Source organism: Gouania willdenowi, chromosome 16 (genome assembly GCF_900634775.1).
Source record: "Gouania willdenowi chromosome 16, fGouWil2.1, whole genome shotgun sequence".
Taxonomy (NCBI): Eukaryota; Metazoa; Chordata; class Actinopteri; order Blenniiformes; family Gobiesocidae; genus Gouania; species Gouania willdenowi.
Window position 1 is genome coordinate 23,055,638 of NC_041059.1, and position 12,245 is coordinate 23,067,882.

General features: G+C 39.3%; 2 protein-coding genes and 1 long non-coding RNA gene across 3 annotated transcripts in view; 2 read left to right on the forward strand and 1 right to left on the reverse strand.

The window, feature by feature from the left end:
• The first annotated feature begins 231 nt into the window (after window positions 1–231).
• On the forward strand, window positions 232–2,556 carry LOC114477904 (CCN family member 3-like). Its single transcript, XM_028470589.1, has 5 exons — window positions 232–409; window positions 492–720; window positions 812–1,066; window positions 1,247–1,461; window positions 1,556–2,556. The coding sequence occupies exons 1-5, from the start codon at window positions 359–361 to the stop codon at window positions 1,847–1,849; spliced, it is 1,044 nt and encodes a 347-aa protein (XP_028326390.1). The 5' UTR covers window positions 232–358; the 3' UTR covers window positions 1,850–2,556.
• Window positions 2,557–6,246: 3,690 nt separating this feature from the next.
• LOC114477953 (uncharacterized) lies at window positions 6,247–9,962 on the reverse strand. The gene is made up of 4 exons (XR_003675795.1): window positions 9,757–9,962; window positions 9,426–9,560; window positions 8,773–8,877; window positions 6,247–8,180 (listed from the first exon to the last, which is right to left on the reverse strand). It is a non-coding gene; the product is annotated as an uncharacterized LOC114477953 (long non-coding RNA).
• The window catches only part of sntb1 (syntrophin, basic 1), a 54,896-nt gene continuing 52,479 nt past the window's right edge, over window positions 9,829–12,245 (forward strand). Inside the window, exon 1 of the mRNA XM_028470690.1 lies at window positions 9,829–9,956. The gene's annotated coding sequence lies outside the window, so the exon portion shown is untranslated. The remainder of the gene's footprint in view (window positions 9,957–12,245) is intronic.

Genomic DNA, 12,245 nt, shown 5'->3' on the forward strand with positions numbered 1-12,245 from the left:
TAATATAAACGTCAACGTTGAAGTCATTGATATGACACTTGTTTTCATGTGAAAGTCTTTCTGTGGTGGCGTTTCTGACAGGAACTTGCAATAAAATGGGATTACCTTCTTCATCCAACACTCTGGGCAATCTGGCCTGCATTCCTTCCTGCTGGTCGTCATGGTGACAGGAGGACCTCTCCCTGTATATAAGGACCTCCTCTCCTCAGTCCTGAAACACAACGACAAAGAGCTTCCAACTCTCTGCTATACACACCAGCCATAGAGGAGGGGAGAACGCTCTCTGAACCCAAGGACGAAAATCAGCACAAGTGGTCTGAACAAGGTTAGCTTTGACTCTGCTCTGCTTAATTGGAAGATGGCAAGTGTGTCAGACAGAGCGATGTTTGTTTTCTTCATCACAGCACAGGTAAGCGACAAAGCAGTGTCTGTCACTTTGTTAACATTTTAAAATATGCATTAAAACATGCATTTTTCTGTCTTTTCCACAGATGTTCACACTAGTTTTTACCCAGATGTGTCCAAGGGGTTGCCAGTGCCCTGATGAGCCCCCTCCATGCCGCCCTGGGGTTCCCTTGATCCTGGATGATTGTGCCTGCTGCCTGGTGTGTGCTGCTCAAAGAGGACAGGTGTGCTCTGAAATGAACCCCTGTGACACACGTAAAGGTCTACGTTGTGACTACTCAGTGGACGTCCACAGGAGGACAGGTGTCTGTGCCGGTGAGTGGAGCATTGTCAGTGCTCTGCTATTCAGTTACTCTTGTCTTTGTGAATCTCATTTCTCTCTGTGTTGCTATTTTCCACTTCTCAGTTCACAAAGGCGATGTGTGTGTTTTGGATGGCACCGTCTACCAGAGTGGTCAGACCTTCTTTCCCAGCTGTAAATACCAGTGCATGTGCAACGATGGGCAGATAGGTTGCATCCCACGCTGTAACTTGGACGTCATGCTGCCCGGGCCGGACTGCCCCATGCCCCGCAGGGTGCACGTGCCTGGGGAGTGCTGTGAGAAGTGGGTGTGTGAGCCCCAGGCTGAGGCCAGTGCACTGGGAGGCTTTGCCATGGCAGGTGAGCAGAATGCCGACTTTATACAAATTGCTATGATCTGCAACCATCTATGATATAGATGTCATATACTGTAAGTGGTACAACTAACTTTCAAAATAAAAGACATTAACACCTTTAATTGTTAAATATTGAGCTTGTTTCATCTTGTGCTCATCATCAATTCTTTTGGTTTGATTCCAGCGTATCGTCAGGAAGAGACGGCCAGTTTTGACGGTTGGGATCCAAGCCTGAACTGCATCGAGCAAACCACAGAGTGGGGCGCCTGCTCCAAAACATGTGGCATGGGGGTTTCCACCAGGGTCACAAACAAGAACCAACACTGTGAGATGGTGAAGCAGAGCCGGCTGTGTATGGTCAGACCCTGTGAGGAGCAGCAGACGCAGCTCGCACTGACGGTATTGTTTTTTTTTTTTTGTTTTTCCAGTATGTTTACATGTTGATGTTTTTCAGAATATAGATTCAGATTTCCATTGTGTCCTGTTCTCCCAGAGAGGCAGTAGATGTCAGAGAATGGTGAGGAGTGAAACCTCAGTCCATCTCACCTACAACAACTGCACCAGCGTCGTGGCCTACAAACCTCGCTACTGTGGCTCCTGCACAGACGGACGCTGCTGCACTCCTCACAGGACCAAGACTGCCTTGGTGGAGTTCCAGTGTGTCAATGGTAAAACCAGCAAGAAGCCAGTGATGGCAATCCTGACCTGCGTCTGTCACAGCCACTGCCCTCGAGACAACGCTGTGTGGCAGCCATCGCAGCAGGGATACAGTGGCATGAGAAAGTAGATCTGACGTGTTGTAGCAGTGACAAACACGCAGTGGTTGGTGCTGATGAAAGCTCAACCAAATCCCAAACGCTCTGTGCTGCAGTGGTGCTGGATTGTCTTTGTAACTCCTGGATGGGGATCCTGTGTGTCACTCACTGTCATGGACTACAATCTAAGCACTTAAACCTTTGTGATAGAATCAGCTGCTTCCCCAGTGGAGGTGAGGCAGAGCACAGTGCAGTCACTTCATAGCAGGCTATGTGAGCAGAGTGATGAGAAACTGTCACAAACATCCAGGACTAAGAGAATGTTATGGTTGTATTTGGCTTTCAAACCTCTGGGCGGAAACAAGATTAGATTTTTAGGACAAAGAACAACACAAATTTGTTCTGCTCAGATTTTAAGCGTTCTTATTGGTCATGTATGTTGTAACATTTGTTACACTGATGACTAAAGAAACGCCACGAAAAGACTAAACTGAAAAGAGAAAAATTCACTAAAGAAAAAGTCCAGCAAGCAAGAAGAAGCTTCCACTGTATGAGACAGATGATTGAAATAACTCACATCTACTTAGACTTGGTCTCAACCTAAGACTGAAACTATAAAACAGAGGTCACTGTGTTTGTGTCCTATACTGAAATTTCTAACACTTGCCTGAAACGTTAACTTTGTGCCAAAATCTTGAAACTTTTGTCAGCAATAAAAATGACTTTTTCCAACTGAAACAGGGGTGGTTCTGGATGTTTTTTTTTTTTTTGTATTGCCTAAATATTGATAAAGGTTTTGTGAATACTTGCTGTACGTCCTCTTTGTATGTGTGTGTGTGTGTGTGTGTGTGTGTGCGTGTGTGTGCGTGTCGAATACACAGTATTATTAGCATTAATAAAAATACAGGCTAATTATTTTTTAAGCAATGATACCGTTTCTATGTCATTACTCTCTTTTCAACAATACTGATGATCATAACCTTGGAAATAAACATGTTTTTTTTTTTTTTTTGCAATGAAGGATTCATGCTGTTGTCTCTCTAATAATAATAAAAATATCTTATTGAATAAAGCATCAGTGAAACAAGCTTCTTCTTATCCTCTGATTCTCTAAAGGAGGAAAGAGCAAACAGAACAGCTGCATTGAGCTTCTATTAAAGTAACACTAACACAGGACTCATCTTAGCCAAACATCACACTCTCCTGGTATATTCATGAGATAGTTAGGTTTCAAGGTCAGTTAAAGGTATGTATTCATACACAGTGAATGCTGCAGATCTAATAGCTGTATTATAAATGTGTTGAGTTTAGACTATCAAATGATTTTTAAAAAAGATACATAATTGGTGTTTTTTTTTTTTTTAAATTAAAAGCTAAAAAGTTGTTTACAATCAAAGGTTTCCAATTTTACGCACATTTTGATTGTTGTGACACATACACACACACACACACACACACGCACACACACACACACTTGCAATCAGCATCAATTTCTCAGAGAAAATTCCCTTCAAACAGTCCAGGATGTTGGTGTTTAACACAGAATCCAACAGTTGCCACATCCTCTAAACTATGCCAACAGTCAGAGGATGGTGACATTTGACCTCTGGTGCAGAAGTTCCTTACCTTGAAGGTCGGTAAGGGAAGGCTCTCATAGTCCTGTTTGGACTTCTACTGTTTCCTAAAATAGCACTACAGTGGAAACTTCAGTTCATCGCTTGCACATGTTCAGCCACACAATGTGCTCCACACATCTGGATGCCACGCTCTCTGACGATAGATGCCATCATGGCTCGTAACGTCTGGAAGTCAAATGCATTGTCCCAGAAAGTGACATCCTCAGGTCAGGTAAAATGTGGTATGAAGAACTTAATGTTTTTGTGACAGCGTTATGAATCACACACACACACACACACACACATCTTTCATAGATAATGTGGTATTTATAAAACAATCAAACCATAAACATTACCCTCATCACTTTAACAATATTAATTTGTGACACTGCAGTTGGCACAATAAGGGAAATGAGCTTTAGTGTTTAGATTATTTGTGATATTTGTGCCATCATCACCTGTTTTATATCCATACCGATGAGGGGACAACAGAAGCTCACTGAAAATGGACTTCATTGTATGTTAATCTGGTCACTTTGTGTTGTACGTTAAAAAAGACTCTTCTCAGACAACAGACAGAATAAAGCTCAGAGTCTGTATGGGACAGTGATGCAAACTTTGACAGCTTTTTATTATTGAAGTGTATATTTAATGATTATGTAGTCTTCTGTAAGCCTTAAATTAAATATTTTAATTTCTAGGACTCGTTTCTCATTGTTTCAATTATTTAGAGATTTTAGGAAGGTATATATGAGAAGGACATATTGTTATAATGCATAATAAAGGTGATTTTTTTAAGTCTTTGTTCTAAAGAGATAAATCAATTTGAAAACTTTATAGACTACATCAACTTATTTATCTGCTATATTGTATCTTGCTGTTACATGGTAGTTTCAAAAAAAACGTTGCATACTTTGAGTTTGAAGTCAGTCGAAGTGTCCTCTTTTTTGGAAAGTAAAATATGATTACAGTGTGATGGGAGAAATTAGAATGGAATATGTGCTCCCTCTACTGGAGTAGCAACATTAATGCTTGTTCAGGGGGCACGGGAGACCCTCTCCTCATCTTTACATGATCATCATGCACAGAGGTGTCCAGAGCCAATATTGATATCGATATCAGTCTGATATCAGCCGGAAATCGAATATCGGATTTTATCGGACTGCATCTAAAATCTCCGATATAAGCGCTTCGATAAGTTTTGTTGTTTTTGTCCCCGCCCTCAGCTGTTCCAACCATATACTGACAGTAAAAAAATAACTGAAGTGAACTTGAATTGCTGACTATTGTTCTCTGTTTGAGTAACATCACTTCATCAAGCCTTTTCTAATATTCCACACTACAAAATAAGTAATAAAAGTATGCATGATTCGTGCTGATATCGTGTAGGATTGATATCGGTTTCAGCCAATACTCAAGGACTCGGGATATCTCTAATCATGTAATCTGTAATCCTACAGAGGCCTTCTCTTTTCTTTTCTTTCTTACCTTGATTGTCACATGATACCTAGAAATAATTTCATTTTAATGTAATAAACGTATTATTATTATTATTATTATTATTATTATTATTATTTGGAGAAAAAAAATCAGATTACCATATTATTTGGCTTTATAAACACATACTAAATGACTTTATCCTACACATTGACACATTGCCGCTGTGGGTGATTTTGGTTAAGAATGAATAATTTATTGGCACAACACTTTTAAATGATGTATTCATAGTTCTGATGTTTAAGTGTTATTATTCAGAGTCATTTTATGTTGTTCATGGTCATGGATGATTCATAGAACCACGCTCTTTAAGCATTAAGAAAGTATATCCTTTTAGAAAGTGTAGCGTTCAGAACATTGTGTAATTAATATACCGGTACGGCAATATTTTAAAAATTAATATCATAAAGAAAATATATACCTGTATTTGGGATGAATCGGTATACCACCCATCCCTATAATGATGATAAATATACATATATATCCGAGTCCTGATCGAGCGATAACGTCTGTTTCCGATCGAGTCTGAAACGGGCCCGATTTCCGATCACATGATCGGATCGAGACAGCCTTACTATAGACCAATATCACTTCTCCCACAGTTTTCAAAAATCTCAAAAAAACTCTTCAACAATAGACTAGAAAGTTTTCTGGGGAAACACAATATACTGAATGAAGAACAATATGGTTTTAGAACAAACCGGTCTACATCTCATGCTCTTATCGATATTACAGGAGAAATTGCAAATTCTCTGGACAGAAAAAATATTCTGTGGGGATGTTTGTGGACCTATCATGTGATACAATAAAGCAGGAGATTCTTTTTACTAAACTGGAACAATATGGGATAAGAGAAGTGGCCTTACAGTTGTTGAAATATTACCTGTACAACAAGAGACAGTTTGTGAAGATGGGAGCTTACCAGTCTATATGTTTGGACATTGTATGTGGCCTACCTCAAGGTTCTGTGCTGGAACCAAAATTATTCAATATATTTATATAAATTATATAAATAAATCAAGTGAAAAACTCACATTCATTCTGTTTGCAGATGACAAACATAATTGGACTGGTGAAAAATTACAGGCAACTTTTAAACACCATCACAAAAGAGTTTATTGACATAGATCAGAATATAATACATATAGAGGGCGCACGGTGGCTTAGTGGTTAGCACGTCCGCCTCACAGCAAGAGGGTCCTGGGTTCAAGTCCTGTGGTGGACACTTGGGTCCTTTCTGTGTGGAGTTTGCATGTTCTTCCCGTGCTCCGTGGGTTTCCTCCGGGTACTCCGGCTTCCTCCCGCAATCCACTGGTCTCTGTCCAGGGTGTAACCCCGCCCAGCGCCCTACGAGAGCCGGAGATTGGCACCGGCAGACCCCCCCGACCCTGATAAACGGGAATAAGCGGGTATGAAGATGGATGGATGGATAATACAAATAGAAGGTATTGATATAGAAAGAGTTCATAAATGCAAATTTCTTGGAGTTGTCATTGATGATCAAATGAGCTGAAGAAGTCACATTAAACATATCCACCAAAATATCTAGAAATATTTTGATTCTGGCTAAAGCGAGATATTACTTAAACAATAAAGCATTACGTTTACTGTTTTGTTTCTTAATTTTACCTCATTTAAGTTATTGTGCACTGGTATGGGGAAGTACATACAGAAGTTACTTACAGCCACCTTTATATTACAAAAAAGAGCAATTAGACTGATCGATCATGCTGTATACATGGACCATATAATCGTCTCTTTCTAAAATATAAAGTGATATTGGATATTGTTGAATTTCAAATTATTCAGTTCCTGTACAAAGCTAGACATAAATTACTTCCAAGTAAATTAGAAAAGGTGTTTTATGAAAGAGAAGGAAGACACAATCTGAGAGATGAGTAAAACTTTAAAATTCTAAATTACAGAACAACTCATCAAAAAAATGAGTGAAACAATTAATGCAGTGAAATTGTGGAAGAAACTCAGCACAGACTTAAAGCAATGTCCAAACATAAAGCAATTTAAAAATTGACACTAATTATTTTTACAAAATACAATTAAGAAGGTGTTTAGCTGCCAATGATATATACCAATCTTTTGAGATGAGCATTGAGCAATGATGTTGTTGCGGGAAATGGACCAGGTCTAAAAGACTGACTGTATGCTGTTAACATACGTTTGTATCGTTTGCAAGAAAGGACTGTAATTTACTGTTGCTAATGGATGAATGACCGTGATATATAATAGATAAAAAGAGACAGGCCAATCACGTTAAATACTGAAGAATGTGTTAAGTTATGACAAAGTATGGAAAGGGGGGGGTAGAATCAAAAAAGTTTAACTTCTTCCTACTCCCTTTCGAACATGTATTATTTTAATTTAATTGTATTTTCTTTTCTATTTATATATGTTTCTTTTTTATCAGAATTATGATTGTATACTTAACGTGTTCGAAATAAACAAATAAATAGATGAATAAATAAAGAAATAAAAAAAGATGCCATATCTGATTCCCGTTGTTGACAGTTTGGGCAGTTATGTATAAAGATAGGCTGGAACATTTGGTTTGACATTGTGCTGTTTGCTTGTGCTTTGCTTTCTTTTTTGTTCTTTCTATTCAACTTCATTTTCTTGTTTTTTTTCTCTGCCTTGTTGCGCACTTGTGTTTTCCTCATCCATGCTTCCTTGTTTACATATTTTTCCTCTAATGGAACTGTGTCATGAGCTTCGTGTCCTGTGCACTGAGCACAAATTCGAGTCTGATCACTTCTGCAGAATAATTCTAAAATCTTGTTGTGCTCTTTGCATATTTTGTCCTCCAGTTTATGCACAGGACTAGTCAACTTGTGCCTTTTTAGGGTGAGCACTCGCTGATGAGGCTCAAGGTGCATCTGGCAGAAAGAGGTTAAACACACCAAACAGGTTTTGGATGCCATCATCTTGTTTGGAGGGCAGTAGTCACATGCTACCTGTCCAGGTTTAATGTCGAATCTACATTTATCGGCCTCCTGATGTTTAAAATCTTCAACAATGTCCCTTAATGCAGTGTTGACATGGACTTTGAATCCTTTGTTGAACTTTTCTTTGCATAGGGGACACACGTGCTCCTTGTGCCCTTCCAAGTGCTTGCTAAGGCAGCTTTTGCAGAAGTTGTGGCCGCACGCAGTAGTCACAGGGTCAGAAAAATCCTCCAAACAGATGGAGCACTCGAACAGAACTTTAGATGGAAAACCACCGGCTGTGGCCATATCTGAAAGAGATGTGAACACTATGAGCCAATTTTTTACTAAATAAGAAACATGACAGTTTTAAGTTATTGCTTGCAAACTGTATAAATTACAGTCAGGGCTTCCTTCTGAATGTATTTCCTGAGCTTTATTCTTTTGAGTTTGAAGCTTAAAGGTTTTTTGACAGTAAACCAGTCTAGTGGCCCAATGGTAGCTGAAGGGTAGCTGGTTTGAATCCACTGCGTTCCCTTGAGCAAGGCTCTTAACTCAAATTGCTTCCAAGGCTCTACGCTGTGGCCACCCACTGCTTCGAAGCCATGGCTTGACAACAGATAAATTGTTTTGAGTCTTTAGTCCACGTATGACCGAAAAACGTTAATCACAATAACTATTCATACAACATGTAAAAGAATGTAAAATGTATAAAAACAAGACCAGATAGAGAGACGGTTACCCACTGGAACAGCAGAACACCAGCTTTCCTTCACAAAATAACACTGGGTAACACTTGATATTTTGTGCCTCACCATTAAAGCCAGCGTTTGACCCCTCGCCCTGTCTGTCCTTGAAACAAATGAGGGAGAGCGAGAACAAGCAATGGAACATGTTGCTCACCTTAACAGTTTTCAGTCCCAGTTGAAATTCCTTTTCTGCTTTGCACACAAGTCACAGCGCAGCCTGGAAAATCTCCCAACTAAGCCACACTGATGTTCTCCTGCTCTGCAGACAAACCAGGATTGGAAACCAGAACATAATGCAATGAAACATCCTTGCACAAACTACTGACAGAATCAGTGGTGCAGTAACTCTCTATCGCACACAAATGTCTGTTCAGTGATTCATGGCAGAACAAAAGAAATGAAAGTGAAAAGTGAAACCCTCTCACCACTCCCAACTAATTACAAAAATCTGAAATGAACTGCTCAACAAACAAGAAATCTTTCTTTCTTTGACAATAGAAGCAACATCAAAACAATAAAAACAAAACGTTGATTACATATCTTATTGTGGCAGAATGGAAAGTGGTGACAACGCCACCAGGGGAATTTCTCCCCTGGAGATAGTTAAAACCAACTAAGGTTAAGGTCCCACAGGTCGGCTTACAAATCAGGGCTGGAGGCGTGATTTCTCGTACAACAAAAGCCTTTTATTATAACCAAATGAAACAAAAAGACAATCAATATTTAAACCAAACCAAAGGGGTCGCTATTGCTGGGGAATAACAAGAGGCAGAGGTGGCTGTACAGGGAGCAAGGAGGTGGACTTACCGCGGCAGCCGGGGGGGGGGGGGGGGGGGGCACAACCTAAAACACCACGTGACACACCAAACCAAGGACACCACACGAGGTTGGAAACACCACTACCAGGGGATCTGGCTGCCACGCACCAGAGGCCCGCAGCTCCTGGCAGACACAAGAGAAACAATTAATACACCCAGCGATAGGACATCAAAATTAACATGAGAAAGAAATAAAAATACGGAAATCAATGTATATCAGGAAATAATGACAACTCAAGAAACCAACAACTCTCTTGGCAGGACAGACGAAACACTAAAATATAAACATACAATGCAGACACAGACAATGACAAACTAACACTTAGCCTGTCGCCCCCTGGAAGGAGGGGCCAATCGGGCAGGTGCGGAGGGCTGATCCCTGAACAGACTCCGGCATCTACTCCCAGTAGATGCCGGAGAAACTTGCTTAAAGCAGATCACTGCAGCCTTACATCGCCAAGCCACTCCGCTACATCTACCAAGCAGGAAGTCCTCAGCAGGGGTGTGTGCAGAGCCATAGGTACGCAGCGCTGTCAGGGGCACCGCCCACTAATCAGTGCGCCAGCTGTGGAGGCAGCAGACTCCATCCTGCTACATTATGATCATTATACAGCGGATAATGGATGGAGCAAAAGCTAGGCTAGTCTGTACCCTTATTACAGTTTTTCTCAGTGGCTTTGGTGCTTCTCTCACATCACTATTAACATTTGCACAGTAATAAGTGCATTCCTCAAAACAATTAGTGCAAACTGCCAAACCTAGTGGATAACCTGCAAAAGCACATCATTTCCTCAAAAGCAAGTATTCATGCCAATGAAACTGTCCGTGTCATCAAAACGGGAAGTCTTGACACCATCGTTTATGAACAAGATAGTCAAATTGCTTTGTCATGTTTTCATTATGACAGTTTATTCTCTCAGTGTTTTCCATTGCAAAAAAAAAAAAAAGGTTAGAACTCAGTGACACTACCTGAAAATGCTCAACACAGCACTATACACCACTTGTGAAACTACAGTAAAGCTACACATTGCTGTAGTTAGGGGAGTAAGTGAGTACAAGACACTGAATATGTATATTTCACATTTTTACTGTATATGCTCTTTGCAATTCTACAGCATTGTGCAAAAGAAAAATACACTACAGTTACTTGTTTAGAACAAACATAAGAAACACCCTATGGTAGAACTGTGCACAAATGTGAACAATATAGTCCATATTGTAACTGAACATAGGTAAATAATTCTGGTGCATCCAGACGTTCCTGTCTGTCTGGTCACATTGTTTCATCTACATCACAACAGGTATCATCCCTTGTTCAACTTAGAAAACATTTCCAGAAAAAAATGAGAAAGAAAGGTATAATTGGATAACTTGTTCAACAACCTTGTATGTCATGACTCAAGCAATGAAATGGAGACTATTAGTTTCATTGGGAACAACTATTCAACACCCATAAGTATTGTTTATTTTGACTGACACGACATAAGCAAATGATAATGTTATAAAACAGCAGAGAATTGTATGAAAGCAACTGATACATATTCAAAAGCATTTGCAATTTGTTCATAGGAAGAAGAAATTGCTACTACAGTGGCCCTCTAGGACCAGGTTTCAGGAACCTTGTTGGATAGATAGATAGATAGATAGATAGATAGATAGATAGATAGATAGATAGATAGATAGATAGATAGATCTGCTCTTCACTCACGTTTTCATTCCAATAAAACCAGCTCATCAACCAGCAACACACATTCCATGAGTGTTTCTGTGTCAGCACACAATCCTGTAGCTACTGTTTGTTTAGAGACGAACAAAGTACGTACCTTTATTACTTGATTAACTTGACTGAAAGTACAGACACTCCTTGTGAAAAAACTACTCCAATGCAAGTAAAAATGGCTCAGTCAAAATATTACTTAAGTGAAAGTACTGAAGTATTTGCATTAAAATTGCTTAAGTATTTAAAATCTAACAATAAAACAATGATGTATATATATACATGTCTATGTATGATAGACTTAAGTTAGTTTACTTTGTTATTGTCCACCACTGTGCTTGTTACAAAGAAATGAAAGTAGCGCGCTAAAGAACAGAAGACAGAGAGGAAAGTGCATTAACTGTCTTTATTGTATTTCCATTTTTATTGTGTGCAAGTTTGTTGGTTTTCAAGGTCATTGCCACAACAAAGAATGTTCATTTAATAACTAAAGCTCATTTCCACATTAAAGTCCAAATTAGTTGTAGCGTCAACACCTCATTAAACCAAAAATACTCCAAGCAGCTCGGTTGCATTTGTCTATTGAGAACAAGTCAAAGCTGCCTTTGGTCCATGTCTGCTTATGTCATCTGATAAAGCTGGACTCATCTGCACTGAATCACCTTATATTTGTATTATACAAAGCATTATGATGATTTTCTATAGTTTTACAACTTGTCAGCCAATAAAAACAGTTTTTCTCCCTTAATTTTATGATGCAGATAAAGGAGCCCAGAGCCATTCACTTTTTACCCAAGCAGATTCATGCAAACCCAGCACAAAGAACTAATTAAAATTAAAAAACAGTCATTTCTGAAGTGGGAGAAAAAGATTTTTAAAAATGAATTTGGAGTAAAAACATCACCTTAAACCTTTTTGCTGTTATCTAACCTTTAGAACCTATAATGCATGTACGATTCCTGTTAAACCACAGAGATGGTTGGACCATGGGGGAAATACCTTTACAGCAGTTGTTGTGTTGCAACAACCAGGCAACATTTAAATGTACTTTACATGTTTTCTTCATCCGAAAGCTCAGTTAGATGCTCCATG

Bases quoted from the DNA above. Each gene is read 5' to 3' on its own strand.
- LOC114477904 (XM_028470589.1), top strand. From the start codon at position 359: ATGGCAAGTGTGTCAGACAGAGCGATGTTTGTTTTCTTCATCACAGCA. The intron at 410-491 runs GTAAGCGACAAA...TCTTTTCCACAG, and splicing joins TTTTCTTCATCACAGCACAG to ATGTTCACACTAGTTTTTAC. The intron at 1,067-1,246 runs GTGAGCAGAATG...GTTTGATTCCAG, and splicing joins GGGAGGCTTTGCCATGGCAG to CGTATCGTCAGGAAGAGACG.